At 34.0% G+C, this 18,749-nt stretch overlaps 3 protein-coding genes across 6 annotated transcripts; 1 reads left to right on the forward strand and 2 right to left on the reverse strand.

Annotated features, from left to right (window-relative positions):
• The first annotated feature begins 2,521 nt into the window (after positions 1–2,521).
• Positions 2,522–6,115, forward strand: LOC149475868 (uncharacterized). The gene is made up of 2 exons (XM_089712924.1): positions 2,522–2,645; positions 3,785–6,115. Exon 2 carries the CDS (start codon positions 3,895–3,897, stop codon positions 4,879–4,881), a length of 987 nt encoding a protein of 328 aa, XP_089569050.1. The 5' UTR covers positions 2,522–2,645; positions 3,785–3,894; the 3' UTR covers positions 4,882–6,115.
• Positions 6,116–7,969: 1,854 nt separating this feature from the next.
• On the reverse strand, positions 7,970–13,414 carry LOC149475869 (protein TEX261). The gene is made up of 5 exons (XM_089713196.1): positions 13,257–13,414; positions 11,377–11,456; positions 10,115–10,336; positions 9,761–9,872; positions 7,970–9,443 (listed from the first exon to the last, which is right to left on the reverse strand). The coding sequence occupies exons 1-5, from the start codon at positions 13,324–13,326 to the stop codon at positions 9,325–9,327; spliced, it is 603 nt and encodes a 200-aa protein (XP_089569322.1). The 5' UTR covers positions 13,327–13,414; the 3' UTR covers positions 7,970–9,324.
• Positions 13,415–13,947: 533 nt separating this feature from the next.
• Positions 13,948–17,624, reverse strand: LOC149475870 (uncharacterized). Of its 4 annotated transcripts, none has more exons than XM_089713192.1 (5): positions 17,403–17,624; positions 16,613–16,745; positions 15,507–15,563; positions 15,250–15,387; positions 13,948–14,936 (listed from the first exon to the last, which is right to left on the reverse strand). In XM_089713192.1, the coding sequence occupies exons 1-5, from the start codon at positions 17,550–17,552 to the stop codon at positions 13,966–13,968; spliced, it is 1,449 nt and encodes a 482-aa protein (XP_089569318.1). In that variant the 5' UTR covers positions 17,553–17,624; the 3' UTR covers positions 13,948–13,965. The 4 variants fall into 4 exon arrangements, with proteins under 4 accessions (XP_089569318.1, XP_089569320.1, XP_089569319.1 ...); XM_089713194.1 differs by having other exon boundaries at positions 16,613–16,759; positions 17,403–17,542; XM_089713193.1 differs by lacking the exon at positions 15,507–15,563.
• Between the last annotated feature and the right edge of the window lie 1,125 nt (positions 17,625–18,749).

Here is an 18,749-nt window from a genome sequence, read left to right on the forward strand (position 1 = left end):
ACCAAAATCAGCGTTACACTTTTACTGCTAAAATAACAGCACTGATTTGGGTGAATTTTGTTTTTTCTTATCAAAAATCAGCGCCTAAAAGTTGAAATAGTGAATGAAAGTTTTTACCAGTGGTTTTGATTGCGCATTGTTTTGACCGCGGAGCCTATCTAGTAAAAAATATAAGATTGAATACTTTGTATTATGTGTTATAGTTTTATTATTTTAACTAAAAGAATACTGTACACTAAAACATATATTTAAAATTGTGCTTAGTATACATATTGTTCAAACTCATTTGTAAATAATTATGTAATAAAGAAGTGCATTTTCCATACAAATGTTGAGTTTAACTCGATAAACCCCCATAGGAATATGTTTATTTTTATTATTTACTAGAGGTCCGCCCCGGCTTCGCCCGTGGTACATATTTCGCAATAAAAGGTAGCCTATGTCCTTTCTCGGGTATTGAATATCTCCATACCAAATTTCATGCAAATTGGTTCAGTAGTTTAGGCGTGATTGAGTAACAGACAGACAGACAGACAGAGTTACTTTCGCATTTATAATATTAGTATGGATTATTACAAACAGTTTTATTTATTTTTAATAATTAATTGACTATTTATAGACCTGTGGAAATTAAATATTTTCAAATAGAACTGATTACTTTACTTGTAAGGTAACAAAAATTACCTATTTTTAGTAAGCCCTTCTAAAATCAAATTATTTTTATTTGTGTCTTGTAAGAAAGTTTTATTATAGAATTAAATCAGTAAATATTATACATTTCACATGATTCACTAATCAGTTTGACAAAAATAAATTATCCGGGAAAGACTCATGTTATTGTTATTTTTAATAACCCTGAGTGACCTTGTTAAATTCATTCGAGCCAATGTATGTTTATAACTTCACTTTATAAAATACTAGCGGTCCGCCCCGGCTTCGCCCGTGGTACATATTTCGCAATAAAAGGTAGCCTATGTTCTTTCTCAGGGTCTAAATATTATCTGTGCCAAATTTCATCAAAATCGGTCCCGTAGTTTATGCGTGAAAACCATACATACATACATACAAACCTTCCCTCTTTATAATATTATATTATATTATTAGTATAGATATTTATCGTATCTACGATAAAATCGTATTTAAGGCAAAATTTTGGATGGACGTATGTAACTCATTCTTCGGTAAGCCACGGCGGAAACTATATATTTAATTATGCATAGTTATATCCTTCAAGGATTTGGAGGACTAAACTCCATATTTTAATACGATTGGATTTTTGAGGAGGTCTATCTACACAAGAGGGCATAAAATTTATGGTCTTCTAAAGACAATATTTTGAAAATTAAAAATAAGCTACAAGATGCACGTAAAGAAGAGTTAAATGTAATGAAAAATAAAGACAAAAGGAAACGCCTAAATACCTAATTTGTTTCCAGGTCCAAATACCGACCCAACGGGGGACAGACAAAAGAAAAAGGAAATGGTGCGAAAATTATTAATCAAAAGGCGTAATATTGAGTATGTTTTGCAATATAGTAACGCAACCCCATTCCTATATTACAAGGCTAGATATAGATGCTTCTATTGTACAGAACCCATGAAAGACCCCGACATGCTTCGAGAACATACCTTAAAAATGCATCAGTTCGCTAACCTAGAACTGGTAATACATGATCGGACGAAAAATAATAGAAATTGGGACGCCGCTGTTAAAATTGACATTTGTAATCTCTCCTGCAAACTATGCCCTCAGATTTTCAATGATTTGGAACAGCTTATACACCATTTAATCATCGCGCATGACGCAGAATACGACATGAGCGTACCAAACTGTCTTCTGCCGTTCAGATTGAAAAAAGACCACCTCACCTGTCCGATTTGTGATACAAAATTCGTGTCCTTTGAATACCTTTTACGGCATGCCAATAAATATCACTTATCCCACGATTATATTTGCGACGTCTGTGGTACGAGCTTTCAAGGTGTAAACCACCTGAGAATGCACAATAGGTACTATCACAAGGAAGGTGGATACACATGTGATTACTGCGGTATTAAACTAGAAACGTTATCCAAAAAAATGTTACACGAAAAGAATATACATCTAGTCAACCTCCTAACTTGCCCATACTGTCCAGAGATATTCAAGAGTCCGTACTTCAAAAAATTGCACTTAGCCAATGTTCATGGTTTAGCGGATTTGAAGATAAAATGCCCATACTGTCCAAAGGTTTTCCTGCAAGAAGGTATTATGTCAAGACACATGAGACGAGTTCACTTAAGAGAGAGAAACGTAGAATGCCCTATATGTGGGGATAAGTTCTTTGGACAATATGACGTGAAGTTACACATGGTTAAACATAATGGGGATAAAAAGTTTATATGCTCGGTTTGCGGCAAAATGTTTGGGAAACGGAGTAACTTGAATAAGCATGCTTATTTGCATACAGGGAGGAAGGATTATAACTGCTGTTTATGTGGGAAGGAATTTGCCTATAGATCGAATTTGAGGTTCCATTATAAGAAGAAACATCCTCAATATATCGAGGAAGAGAGTCCAGTTATTGATGACAATGTGTTCGTGAATATTGAGTTGGGAACGGATTTTGATGTTGTTGAAGAGACTGTGTAATGTGGTTTAAAATGTTAGAGCTAGCGCACAAGAGCAACTTTTGTCTCCGTAACTATTTTGTCTCTCCCATCAACTCATATGGGAAGTTGCGTCGCTACGTGCGCGCACTTTCTTACTAGCCCATAGAGTTGAAGCGAGAGACAAAATAGTTGCGGAGACAAAAGTTGCTCTTGCGCGCTATCTCTTAGAGTTATTGCATATGATGGTTATGTTCCTCGTGTTTATATAGAGAATGTTTGGGTTTCTATGATGTTAATACAAAAGTGTCATTTGTAAACCAAGAATCAAAGTTTAAATCATGATATGTACATCATTTCTGTATATCCTACATGAACCTTGTGTTAATAAAAAAAAATATGAAAAATGGTTTATTATTGCAATGAGAGATTATTTTATTAGATACATTGATTAGATAGAAAAGATTAGGCGACAGGTTTTTTTAATCACTATTCAAAACTTATTTATTATTCTACTAGGTTTCCGCCCGCGGCTTCGCCCGCGCAGTCAAAGAAAAACCCGCATAGTTCCCGTTCCCGTGGGATTTCCGGGATTGCGTCATTTTCCCGGGATAAAAAGTAGCCTATGTCCTTTCTCGGGTATCAAAATATCTCCATACCAAATTTCATGAAAATTGGTTCTAGTTTAGGCGTGATTGAGTAACAGACAGACAGACAGAGTTACTTTCGCATTTATAATATTAGTATGGATTGTACAAATGATGTATTTATTATATTGAACATATTAAGCATTATTTCATTTCTATTATTAAAGATATTACACAGTCTAATGAAATGAATTAAATTAAATTTTCACATTATAAAGGGTACATATTTGTAGATACACAAGTTTAGTTGTTCACGATTATTACAGCTACTAGCTCATTCGTTTGACGTTTTCTTCTTGAGATATACAATCCATAGCCATTTTCCTTCATACCTACATAACTACATACAAATAACACATATAATGACTAAGAATATAAATTCATAGTCACCAGATATATCGTTCAAACTCGCCTTTAATATTGTAAGTCGATGATTCTTAATCGCCTTCACCCTTAAATACGCAGTTATAATAAGAAATCGTTCAAGAACTGTTACCAATGTCCCAAGAAAGAAGAGTGGATGCTATATAAAGGTGTTTTCGTTTCAGGAGTATCTAGGAGTTGTGACACAACCAATGACATAGCTGATTCCTTCGAAGATATCCTCGGTTCGCTCACTACGAAAACAGAACTATCATCTAAGGAAAAACGGAAAATCATGAGAAACAATGTCCTGCAAGTGCTGATCAAATCAACTGTTATGCCTTTCCGATGGCTAAAGAGCTCCTACAGATGCTTTTACTGTTACGACATTTTCCAAGAGTCTTCAGAACTGAAGAACCACCAAATAACACATGTTGGAGACGAGATTAAGGAAGTCACTATGAGCAAATACTGGGAGCCGATAGTGTATGTGGATATTTCGAACCTAGCCTGCAAATTGTGCACAGAAAACGTGACAGATCTATACGAATTGATTGACCATTTGGTGGAAAAACACGGGACAGTGTACAATAAAGATGTCGGCACTTGCATGATTCCGTTTAAGCTGGACAATTTCTCGCTAAACTGTCTCACTTGCGGTGCCGGGTTCTACACATTCGGACCTCTATTGCATCATACGAATAAGGACCATAAAGGCACATCAGCTATTCTCTGCGAGGTCTGCGGACAGCATTTCAAAGACGGCCATCTATTGCGCTTACACATGAAATCCGTTCACGAAAATTCTGGATTACTCTGTCAAGAATGCGGCGAAAAATTTGAGACTCGATATAAATTGAAGAGTCATCAGAAATACGAGCACGATATGGACAAAAAGTACAAGTGCTTAGTGTGTACGCAGATATTCAGGAGTCATTATAAACGGTCACGGCATATGGCGACCGAACATAAGAATAGGGAGGAAATCAAATGCCTGCATTGTCCAAAGACATTTGTCTTCAGGAGCATGATGATGACGCATTTGCGGGATACACATTTAAAAGTCAGGAATCATATTTGCAGTGTGTGCGGTTGGAAGGCGTTTAACAGCAATCGGTTGAAGAACCACATGTATAAACATAGTGGGGAGAAAAACTTCAAATGTGAAGTTTGTGAGAAATTGTTTACAACGAGGAAGATTATGAGGGCACATTTTGCAAGGATGCATAAGACTGTACAGCCACAGACTATGGGTTACGAACATCAGTATCGATTGAGCTAATTGTGTGTAAATTAGTATATAAAATAACTGAAAAACAAATGGAAAATATTTTTAATTGATAACATTTCAAGCAACATATAATTATGGGATAAAAAGTTACAATACTGCAATAAATACGTGCCAAAGAAATGAGCTTGATGCACAAAATTCGACCTCTCTAACATTAGTACTTTTTTTGTGTCGCTACACGTATGAAACACATTCGACACCGGCATTGTGAAACGGGAACAACGAATTTTATTATTTGTGGGGTTAAAAGATTTTTTAAAATAACTAGACATGAAAAAAATAAGTAACGGGAGCGAGCACAAAAACTATCGTCAAAGATGGTCAAAGTATTCGTAACAGCATCAAGAGCATGACGTCATTATTACATACAAAAAAATTAGTTCCTTTGACGCACGCCAGGTTCAAATTTCTAAATGACTTGACATGAAAAACACAAGTAACAGAGGGGCAAGCTCGATAACTATCGTCAAAGTATTTGTAACAGCATAGAAAGCATGACGTCATTATTACATACTAAAAATTACTTAGTTCCTTTGACGCACGCCAGGGGCGTTGTTAAAATTTCTATACAAAGATTAGGTGACATTCTGTACAATAAAGTTCTTTAAAAATGTCTTTCTTTGTAAATATAGTGGATAAATAGAATCTCTTTTACTCCGTTTTTATTATTTGGATTAGGACTAATAACCCTTAAATCTAATATGAAATTAAATCAAAATTGGTAGGCATTTTAATCTAGAGAAACATAATAATTTTGTAAGTATCTACTGCTAATATTTCAACAGAGTAATTAAGACAAACTATGTACCGATAAGGGGATAAGTACTTATGTATAATATCATCGTTATAATTATAATATTGTAAATAGATAAATAAACTAATTTAGAACATTAAGATTTTTATTTCTTTACTAGTTGCTCCGCGCGGTTTCACCCCCGTGGCTCCACTCCTGTTGGTCGTAGCGTGATGATATATAGCCTAAAACCTTCCTCGATAAATGGGCTATCTAACACCGAAAGAATTTTTCATATCGGACCAGTAGTTCCCGAGATTAGCGCGTTCAAACAAACTCTGCTTTATAATATTAGTATAGATTATTTTGTCAATAACGCTGAATATAAACATATTAAAATAAAAAGAAGTACAAATAATAATCTTATTGCAGAAGCGAGAAAATTTTCAGGTATACATAAATATTCTCAAACAAATACATATTTTGTACTTTTAATTGACTGTCACATACATGAGCTACATCTCTGACAAGTATCATCAAAATCCGTTCAGTGGTTTTCGAATCAAAGAGGAACAAACATTCACGTTTATAATTTTAGTAAGATAATTCAAACTCAATACTCAGAAATATTAACTTTTCAATTACAGGCCGACGGAAAGAAGGAATCCAGTCTATAGACGAAGACGAGGAAAAATTAAAAGCAATAAGGTTCAACATAAGCGAAGTCCTACTAAAATCTTCTGTCATGCCGTTCCGTTGGCTTAGAACGTGTTTCAGATGTTTCTACTGCTATGAAATGTTCGAAATACCAGACGAACTAAAAACCCATCAAACGCAACACTCTATAGAGGATATAGAAAAAGCAATTAACAATTATTACGAGGAAAATGTATTTGTTGATGTCTCCAATTTAAGCTGTAAACTGTGTACTAATATGGTGGAAAATATTCACCAATTGGTCGATCATTTGATGACCGAACATGGGATGTATTTTGATATCAATGCAGGGTTATGTATGATTCCCTTTGAGTTGGGCGAGAAAAAGCAATGTATAGTTTGCGAGATTCCAATGAAATCGTATGGGAATTTGGTAGCGCATATGGTCAAAAAACATAGTAATGTTACCAAAATGTTTTGCGCAGTTTGCAATACGCGATTTAAGAGTACAAAACAGATTTGTTCTCACCTCCAAGTTGTTCAAAATGAAACTTCCTGCTCAGAATGCAGTGTTAACTTGGAAGCTAGTCATTTAGGGGATCACATGCGCGGCGTTCACGGTAAAAGATACAGGTGTTTGGCCTGTTGGGAGTTTTTCAAGACGCATTACCAAAGATCTTTGCATATGGCGTCGATACACAAGCGAAGGGAGCTTTTTAAATGTCTGTACTGTCCAAGGACATTCATATTTGCAAGTATACTTCGCAGGCATATTCGAGAAAGGCATTTGAAAGAGAGAAATGCGATTTGCCATATCTGCGGTTGGAAGACGTTTGGACAGCATGAACTAAAGGCACACATGGTTAAACATGTCAGTGTGAAGGAGCATAAATGTCCGTTTTGTGAAAAAATGTTTAAAAGTAAGAAGAATATGCGACAGCATTGTGTTAAGAGTCATCAATGAATTGTTATTTAATATGGTAGTTTTATTTTATGTTCTTAATAATATAAATTTACAGGCTCTTCGCCCGCAGCGCAGAGGAAAACCTGTGTATTTTTCGTCCCTGTAAAGTCCCTGTAAGTTCTCGATTTGTGCCAAATTTCATGAAAATCGGTTCAGCAGTTTTTACGTCAAGGAGTAACAAACAACTTTCGCATTTATAATATTCGAGTCGATCCCAGTATGGGAGTAAAGAAATAGGCGCACCTATTTCTATATTACTACAGTTGGTTGGTCTGTTTTACCTACGAGATCCTAAATTAGAATTATTTCACTTGAATAAATAATTATTGATAGTTAATAATATTTATTTGAAAATGAGGTCATGGTAAGTAATTAAAATTTGTATTATTTTAAAAGCAGAGTTATCTCACAAATAAACGAAACTTTTTTATATTTTGCTTTATAATATTAAATCGATAAGTGTAATTTGTTGGAGAAACATATTACCTACTAGCGGTCCACCCCGGCTTCGCCCGTGGTACATATTTCGCAATAAAAGGTAGCCTATGTTCTTTCTCGGGGTCTACAGATTGTCTGTGCCAAATTTCATCAAAATCGGTGATGGTTAAGCGGTAAAGCGTAACAGACAGACAGAGTTACTTTCGCATTTATAATATTGTAGTAGGGATTTTTATTTGCCAATCTTCGAAGCAATGATTGCTAGGTTGAAATAAAACAGAAAATAATACTTCAACAAGCTTTTATTCGAAATATCGTACAAAAAACTACATAAATAAAAATAAACAAAATATTTACAAATAAATTAAATTTGTCTTATGTTAAGGAATTCGTCAATATATTAACAGCCTATGATTGTACGAGGTTTCTTAATATTGCTCCTTTGAATCCATCCAATATTGCTGTATAATTAAGTAATTATTAGTAGGTATATTTTCGTGTGTGTGTGTGTGTGTTTTGAAGTGAGTGTGTGTAAATGTGTGCAATGACGTATTAAAAGGATAGATAGATTATACACCATCAATGTTGTATTTTAAAACGGCCTTGCCTGTTTGTAAGTCTTCTTTTTTCTCATGTATTGCATCTCGCTCGCTCGAAACGAGTCGGGCAATTACCTGACTTTCGTGTTGCCTATCTGGAGCATGAGCTGTCTGTGTGTGTCTGTTTACTGTTTATAATAATATAACAAGTAGAGACATTTTTCTATCTATGAGTAGTGGAATCAATTTCTCTGTTCATTTCCTTACACCACTGCCTTTTGCAACATAAAATTTAAATTCATAGGGAATTGTTGCAAATATATGATACTGTTCAATCTTATATATAATAGAAATAGACCCTTAACGAAAATATCACAAAAAAAAACAATCCGTAACACAAATATGAAATTAAGTGATACATTAAAAATATTCGTATTCTAATCACAAACCAATCATAGGAATTTAATTCAATTTTATTTTTCTTTAACTTGATTTTTCAAAAGGTATTTGAGTGTATATTATTTTAAACACACTTCAAATAATTTACAATAATGAATGGCCGAAATATCAAAGATAAATATATTTTTTAGCCAATAAATTATATTGGTAAATTTGTTAATAGTCAGGCATACGTTAATAAATAAACAAAATAAGCCATTCAGTTATCAGACTGTTACACATAAAAAAGATACAACTATAACCAAAATGTGTACATTTTTTACATTTTGTATTCTGAACTGTCAAAATGACATTTCCCGCGTAAATTTCTGCCTGTTATATTTCTTTTAATTTTATTTGATCTTTAAGCCGGTTACTCACGAACCTGCCGCAGGAACAATATTGGAACAATCTCGGTTGTACGGCGGTCGGAGACATTTCAGCTGTTCTCTAAATTGCCGCTGCTTGCCACAATTAAGGTCCTTAATTAAGGAGCCAATTTAGTGTCCAATTACAATATTGCCCCTGCTGCAGATACGTGAGTAGGCTTCTTTTTAGTTGGGTCATTGCACTATAATTAATTCGTTGTTCAAATTATTCACTAATTTGACTAATTATTTACATTATACAAAGAATGTATATTTAAATACTAGGTGAGCATTAATTTAAAACGACTTTTTATTCCTCTGTGGCAGTATGGATTCCTTAGCAAAACTGAAGAATGACAGTAGACTGTACCGTTTCGCTTTTTGCGATAAATAGTCTGTGACCACGTTGTTTTCGCCTGTAAAAAAAAAGAATTGATCGTTTTAATTTTGTTGCAAAGAAATATTTTACCTTCAATTTACGGATATAAACTCAAACTCGAAACATTTATTTATTCAATTAGACTTCTTCTAGAAGCACTTTTGAATCGTCAGAACATATTTTTAACATTTAGCACCGATTCTGAAATATAAAGATGCGACTGCGAAAGACGAAGAGTTATTTTTTTCGAGTGTATGTTTGTTTGGCACGCTCTACAGCCCGATCAATTGGCCGGATTTTAACTTCAAATCTAAGAATAAATTAGCAGTTTTTATATTAATAATACGTGTTTACCTAATAAATGTTGTCTCTCCCCAGTAGTGGGTAGAACATAGTCGTTAGCTGACAGCGAGACAAACAATGCAAATGGTACCACCCACAAACATAGTGTGAAATACGCAAGTACCTATAAAGAAAATAACAATAATTAGTAACATTGATGTACAAAACAATTACAATTACTGGAAGTCCAAAGCAAAACTCTGCCGCGTAGGCAGAGCTTGTGTATCAAGCAGAGTTCACTAATGAGCGATACAATAGACTTTGAACATTACTGCCAAGTAATAGTGTTAATTCCAATGAGTTATAATATTTCATGATTATATCACAACTTTCAATACAATTTATAGCTGATATATTAATAATTACCTCAGAAAATCCATAAAACATTGTCCCAAAGTACTTGAACGCTAGATAGTGGTGTAGTATCAAATTTAGCACAGCCGTTATGAATGTTACACTTGTTAGTCTAAAAACTGGGAAGTCCTTTAACAGTACTCCGTGTAAACACTGCTGTAGGAGCCCTAGACCATTTAGGTATAAGGGGATTTCTTCAAATGCTATGAGACCTAAATGTATAATTGCTGTTGCCTGAAAATGGTAGAAATTGTTAGCAATTACAAAAATTAAAAAAAAATATACATACTCGACAAACCAAAAACGCGCGCACGGCTCAACATATACACTCGCAAACACGCCCATACTTATGTGCACAGATACTTAAAAATATTTAATAAGAAATTATTTAAGTTTAGAATTAAATGTATACTTAACATTTAACAATCTTCTTCTTCTCTTATATATAAAAATGAATCGCAAAATGTGTTGGTAAGCGCATAACTCGAGAACGGGTGGACTGATTTCGATAATTCTTTTTTTATTATATTCCTTGAAGTACGAGGATGGTTCTTATGTAGAGAAAACGTAAATATGTACCACGGGCGAAGCCGGGGTGGACCGCTAGTAGATCATAAAATTCTAAGTTTGTATTTGACACAGCTTAGACACATCAATGAATTAAAATTTCTAAAGATATTTAACGAAATACTACTGGCATTAGATTTGTCTTTATCTTATACTAGTTGCTCCGCGCGGTTAATCACCCCCGTGGCTCCAATCCTGTTGCCCGTAGCGTGATGAAATATAGCCTATAACCTTCCTCGATAAATGGGCTATCTAACACCGAAAGAATTTTTCAAATCGGACCAGTAGTTACCGAGATTAGTGCGTTCAAACAAACAAACAAACAAACTCTTCAGCTTTATAATTACAATTAGTCTTATATATAAAATTCTCGTGTCACAATGTTAGTCTGCATACTCCTCCGAAACGGGTGGACCGATTCTCATGAAATTTTCTGTGCATATCGGGTTAGTCTGAGAATCGGCCAACATCTATTTTTCATATGTACCACGGGCGAAGCCGGGGCGGACCGCTAGTCTTAATATATATAAATCTGGTGTCACAATGTTTGTCCTCAATGGACTCCAAAACCACTTAACCAATTATAATAAAATTCGCACACCATGTGCAGTTCGATCCAACTTGAGAGATAGGATAGTTTAAATCTCAAATCGTTTTAGAGAAAGCGGGCGAAGCCGCGGACGGTAAGCTAGTAAACACAAACATACCACCACAGTCCAAGATATAACATATTTGGCCATTACTGTGTATTCTTCAACCAACTCAGCAAGATAATAGAGGCCAGCAGCTGAAAGAGAAAATTATTTATACTAAAAACAGATTTTTTTAATACTTTTTACTTATTTATAAGAAATTAGCACTTCATGAGTTTTTTACATCAAAATTACCTTTTTTAAAGGAGAAATAGACATATTAATGAATATATATTGTACTACTAGCTTTCAAAAATCTTTAATAATTATTATTAAACTATTTTAATATTTAGATTTATTAGTTAGTTCTTTAAAGAAACGAATCTTCAATGGCGGCGCTTATCATTCCCTCTCGCTCACACACGGCCGTACGGTATGCAAAAAAAAAATGGAAAAATAAAATCACTAAAATGTATTTGATTTTCCCTATAATAGTTTTTATCATAAATTTACAATGACAATTATGCATTTGCGAAAGTAAATAATGTTTTATTGGAATTTGACAAAATATGTTCTTTGGGAAAAGTTGTTCAGTTTTATGGGCTTATTACAAGTATTATGGGGATTTTATTACATTCTGTATACGTAAATATGATAATTCATATAAATACACAAATACAATAACAAAAAAGTTTGTCAACAAACAATTTGAAATAATTAATAAAATAATTATCAATTTACGATAATTTTATTTTCTTTTTTGATGATCCTACCATCTGTCAAAGTCAGCTTTGGCCGCCATTGAAGATTCGTTTCTTTATTGAACTGACTAATACAATTTTAATATTTTCAAGATAACTAGGTATTAATTATATTATTTATTATTTTTCCACAAATTTTCCTTGTGTTTTAAATATACTTTCCTACGTTAATTGCCTGTATTACAAATTTAATAGAATTTTAAGTACACTGAACTCTTGAACTCAGAATTGATTCTTTAAAAACAGTAAATTGATGGAAATTCATGCAAAACAGATATTTTCAAATGTTTTCTAAATAATTCTTAGTGAATGGTCAAATATAATTAAAGAGACGATTTAGTATTAACAATATTAACTAGAATATGTCCGAATAATAATAATCCGTATGTTTATTTTTATTTTCTGATTTTATCCAAAAATAATTACGTTTTATTTATAAATAACTAGCGACCCGCCCCGGCTTCGCACGGGTGCAATGCTGATACTAAATACACTACAGAAAAACTGTGAACGTTGTATATAAAAACATAGCGGCCCGCTCCGACTTCGTATAGATAGCCTGGCGGCCGGCCGGTACCGCCGCAAACGCTACGTCCCGCAATTTTTAAATCTGTAATATCTTCGAAAATATTCACTTAAATCATACGGTGTAAAGGGCCATATAGATCTATATTAAACGAACAATGTATTCAAGGTATTTAATTGGTTAAGGATTAATGCTGTATTGGTTAAAATCGCATCGAAAATTAGCCATTATTTTTCGTAAAAAGTAAATGACAAAAAAATGTTATTGTGGGTAATCCATAAGAGATAGACATATACCATCGCGGACTTTTCTATAGACCTTTTCAACGTATATAATACTTAGTACATTATTTTGATAAAACTCGTAGGGTTCAGCCTGCGTTTGCAATGTAAGCGGAAAAAATGTAATTTTTTACGACATCACTTTAGAAACCTCAAAAATAACAGTACTTCTCCACTATTTAATGGATGTTATTATACATATAAACCTTCCTCTTGAATCACTCTATCTATTTAAAAAAACCGCATCAAAATCCGTTGCGTAGTTTCAAAGATTTAAGCGTACAAAGGGACATAGGGACATAAGGACATAGGGACATAGGGACAGGGAAATCGACTTTGTTTTATACTATGTAGTGATTATTAGTATTTTATGTCCATTTTACTCACCAATTGCAAGTGTAACAAACACTGCTTGCACCATTAAAGAAAAAATACTTAACAAATATAAGAACATCATGATTATTGATTATTTCAATCTTTGTTTTGAATATTTATTACATTCGAGTGAGGTTATACGCGTTGTCATATTCACTGTCCGATGACAACTGAATGCTGACATTGGTCATTGTGTGACAAATGACAATTTGATAGAAAAATCGTATAGTGACATCAAGGTGACATTGAAAAATTTAAATGTTGCTATTTAGCAAAAATAGTGACTTAGCACAGGGCGGTCGCGGTCGTACACGGACCGCTCCAGCAGTTGAGACCAACGGCTTGCAGACGAAATTCCATGACTCTGACTGCTCGAGCAGTTGACGCCAACCGCCCGAGCAGTCCGAGTACGTCGCTCAGCCGTTAACTGCTCGAGCTCCTGTATACGCCGCTCTAAGTGACTTGATGATCATATTTTCCTTTGTGCTCGGCTAAGCTAATATTTATGGTGGACCCTTACTAAAATCGGGCCCTTGACCCCTCGGTTCTATGCTCATCTAGATAAGATACCAGATTAAAAACTACAAATAAACAAAATTATTCTTGTCTTCAATAACATGTTAATTAAAAATTATTATGCTCGAGTAGCGATCGAACCATCGAGCAGAATAAGTCTTATAATTATTATTAAATAAAACACAAGTTAAATCATAAACATTTATTAAAAATCGCTCTTATCATGTTCCCGCATATGCTCCCGCAGCGTATAATTTCTCGTATACGACTTAAAGCACACATTACATGAAAATGGCCGCTCACCAGAATGCTTTAACATATGTTTCTTCAACCCATGATTCGTTATAAACGACATGCTACATTCTGTGCATTTTTTATTCTTACTACCATGTGTCTGCCGTATATGAGTTGCTAAATAATGTTTTATATTGTACACGCGACCGCAAATAGGACATTTGAAAGTATGCGTTATATTATGTATTTCCGACATATGTTTTATCCTGTCGTTATAATGTTTCATTGGTTTGTCGCAAATATGACATTTTATTGTACGTTTGGAATGCGCGCTCTCTATGTGGTTCGCTTTTGACGTTTTCGTTTTTAAAACTTTTCCGCATTGATTGCAGGGATACGCGCCGTTTTCATGCGTTCGTTTATGAACTTTCAGACGTTTAGAATTCAGAAATGACTTGCCGCATACATCGCAAATGCAATTCGCATAATGCTCATTCAAATGCGTGGTCAGCGTTCGGAACACGTGGAATTCCTTTTCACAAATATGACAACGATACGGACTAGAATTCACTTTATAATCAGCTATGCACTCTTTGTAAATACGTTTTTGGTGTACTCTGTCAAAATGCGTTTGCATAGTTTTGACATCTGTCAAATCGATTTGACATTTCCGGCATTGTAAATCCGAAATGTCAATTTGTAGCGAGCGCGGGAAGCGTTTTATTTTTTTTAATTCTTCTTCAACGTTGGCGTGGGCGTTTATTGTATGGTCCCTTAATAGTTTTAATTCCATGAAATCTTTGAAACAAAAGAAGCATTGGAACCAGCTCTTGTGGTGTCGGAACGGACACGCCGTGGTGTCCGTTAAAACGGTCTCACATGTCATTTTTACGCGTTTCCTTTCCGACACTTGTTTTGTTATTTGTGTCAATGCAAATGTTCCTGAAAAGAAAATATTTAATATTTTATTTAAAGTAATACTTTCTATTGTTTTGACTTAGACATCTACAAAAAGAAGGTAGTTTTAAAATTACTAAGTTCTAAAACTACCCTCTCCTTTCAAAGAAAAGTGATAAATTTTGATCATTTAAAGTTATAATATAGTAGAAGTTTGTATGAAAACATATTTAAAGAAAAAATAAGAGGGCAAGAAATTTATTTTTATTTTTAAAACCACTTAGAACTCAAGAATGATTTTTAATTTGATAAATTTGTCCCCCAGAAAAACCATTAAATTTTCGAATATCATAGTTACCTTCTTGTTTATTCTCATTTCCTACACAGTTTTTGTCCTTACTCAACAAATTTGCAATAGGAGTGTCTGAATCGTCACTGTATGAACCGTTACTATTTTTTATTCTTTTCAATGGACATTCTTCTATATCATCAATATCTGTTGAATAAAATAAATTATATTACATACTATAATATTATGTTGTTTTATAAAAGATATTTATACATATTAATCTTTTGATTATACCATTATAAAAGTAGGTATTTATATTTATTTACCATCAGGATAAGTAAAAATACTTTCTTGTGTGTTAAAGTGCAGATCACCATCGCCATCTGAAAAAAACATTTATAATATTAGAACTTCTGACTCTTCTTACTTGACATGCTAAAAGTAAGGCCGTTCTCCCATTACGATACGCACAGGCGATGCAAATCTTGGAGACTAGTCGCCGCGTAGTATCTCACATACATTTGTATGTAAGCTCGCACACTACGCTACCGTAGATCCATACAAATGTATGTGAGATACTAGCTTTCCGCCCGCGGCTTCGCCCACATTTTCAAAGAAAAACCCGCATAGTTCCCGTTCCGTGGGATATCCGGGATAAAACCTATCTTATGTGTTAATCCAAGTTACCCCCTATATGTGTGCTAAAATTCATTGTAATCGGTTCAGTAGTTTTTGCGTGAAAGAGTAACAAACATCCATACAAACTTTCACATTTATAATATTAATAGGATTGTACGGCGACTAGTCTCCGAGACTTGCAGGATACTTGAATCGCCTGTGCGTATCGCAACGGGAGAATGGCCTAAGTCAACTTTTAACAATAATTTTAAATAGACAAAACTATTATATATATTACTAGCGGCCCGCCCCGGCCTCGCCCGTGGTACATAATATGAAAAATAGATGTTGGCCGATTCTCAGACTTACCCGATATGCACAGAAAATTTCATGAGAATCGGTCCACCCGTTTCGGAGGAGTATGCAGACTAACATTGTGACACGAGAATTTTATATATAAGATTTATTTTCGAATGAATTTAAGCCAATAAATTCATAGGTATATTTAGATTTAATACTACACTTACTATGAAAAATATTCAGTAGCTTTTAATAACTCAGGCCCCGGAATCACAGACACAATAGAAAATCTATTGTGTCGTGGACCGATCGGGCCACTCGGGGCTCAATGGGTCAAAACAAAACAGGTTTTCAGAAAATTCTCATATTCTCACAAATTGTGTAAGGAGTTACTTATCTTTATCTAGAACTCAAGAACTGCTGAACAGATTTTAATGTTTTAAGCTGGATTTGTCTTTGCTTCGATCGGCATATCTGTACTTTGTAACAAAAAAAGCTTAAATTATAACAATACCTTGTTTCTGCATCCAATAATTTCTATACAGCTCTTCAGCCTTCTTCACTTGTGTATAGAAATTTCTAGCATTTTCTATACTTTTGGCACATACTAAGCAAATCATCTGGCTGCATCCTTTGTCCATAGTCAACTTTAAATGATAGACTGTATCAGAGATTATGGATATTTAATTATTTATCTTAGAAACTAGAATATTTTCATTTATATAGATATTTTTAAAGTGAAACTTTTATTACATCGTCTCAAACTTTTTGGTCTGTGTAGCGCATGTCGCGTGTATCGCGGCTGCCGAGTAGGTATACCTACTCGGCAGCCGACCGTCACGCGACATGCGCTACACAAAGCAGTGTTCGGAACCGTTCCAACAGTTTCACTTTTACCGTGGTTTCATAAAACCACACAACATTTTTTTTTTCATAATAAAGGGACTTAGTACAACACAAATGGAACAATACCCCTGTAGTTGCAAAAGCAGTTTAAAGTGAAAATTAATCTTACAAGACACGCAATAATTCTAACTAATATAATGAATGCGAAAGTAACTCTGTCTGTCTCTCCTTCACGCCTCAACCACTGAACCAATTTGGATAAAATTTGGTACGGGGATAGCTTGAGATCGAGCAAGGACGTAAGGTTTTTTCCTGGAAATTTTAACGGGAACTAAGCGGGTCTTTCATTGACTACGCGATCGAAGTCGCGGCGCTAGTTCAATTTATGTATAATCAATTGTACTAGCTTTCCGCTTTTTGATTACTGCATTATTATACTTATTATAATCTTAACTTACTGTTAGTTGAAAGCAATTTTTTAATATATCTAATAAGATCTCTCCATTTTCAGATTCTCTGTGTTTTGTAAAGTCGAAAACGCCGCTTTTGGTTAAACAACACCGACAAACATCCGGTTTCGAAATCCATTCATTATAAATAACATCCATTGTAACAATAGGATGAAAAATTAATTTCCAAATTGATTTTTACGTGATTTTTACTTTATTTTTATTTTTACTACTGAACACAGAGCAAGTAATATAGTACTACATTACCAAATACATTACTCTATGAGTACTACTGAATGATAACTGTCAAGTGTCAAAGTGTCAACTGACAGGAATGAAAACACAAAGAGCAAGTGACATATTTTGAGATAATGTAATGGTGGCTCCACACACTTCCCGAACAATGAAAAATCAATATTTTCAAACGCTTGCATATGCGTTTATTTTGGCTTGTGTTACAGCTTGTGTAGACTTGTAAACGCTTGCGACCGATCACATCGAGTACGTATATAGGTTTTTAAATAAAAAAAATTTGTCGCAAGCACTTGTTTATTCAGTTTATATGCAAGCACTTGGCTGTTTTCCAATTACAGAGCATAATGCGACTCAGTGCCGCACAATGCCGAATTATGCTGATGCTTAATTGGAACATGAAACGCACCAGCAGGTTGCGCTAATTTCAGTGTTGAAAAAAAAATATTCATAAGAGTAAGCAAAAACCTCATTAATGTGTAAATAAAGTGGTATACATAATAATTGGTTGAAAAATATTTACGGTTATTTTAAGTAATTTGGATTTTGATTATTTCATTCACATTTTTTTCAATGTTTTTACCTTCATCCATACTTATATTTATTTTTTTAGCACAATTTGAATTTACTAACCCCGTTTTCCAATTACAGCACTAGAGCGCATTATGCGGCATAATGCTTATCGTTGAATGTTCCAACTACAGCAACGCTTCGCACAATCGAGCACTAGAAAAAGTAATGCGCGTGAATTGATGCGTGCAATCGATTTATCTTTAGTAATTATTAATTGTTGGAAAAAAATTTAAAGCTTTCGTTTCATTGTAGTTTTTTCGAAATAATCAAAGTTAATTCAAATTGTGTTAAAAAAATAAATATAAGTATGGTGAAGGTACAAACATTGAAAAAAATGTTAATGAAATAATCAAAATCCAAATTACTTAAAATAACCGTAAATATTTTTCAACCAATTATTATGTATACCACTTTATTTACACATTAATGAGGTTATTGCTAATTTTTAAAAAATTTTTTTTTCAACACTGAACTTAGCGCAACCTGCTGGTGCGTTTCATGTTCCAATTAAGCATCAGCATAATTCGGCAT

The sequence above is a fragment of the Colias philodice genome, chromosome 29 (assembly GCF_061535455.1).
Source record: "Colias philodice isolate Cphi_HAF_F1 chromosome 29, ilColPhil1 Martin Lab GWU primary, whole genome shotgun sequence".
In the NCBI taxonomy this organism is placed as follows: domain Eukaryota; kingdom Metazoa; phylum Arthropoda; class Insecta; order Lepidoptera; family Pieridae; genus Colias; species Colias philodice.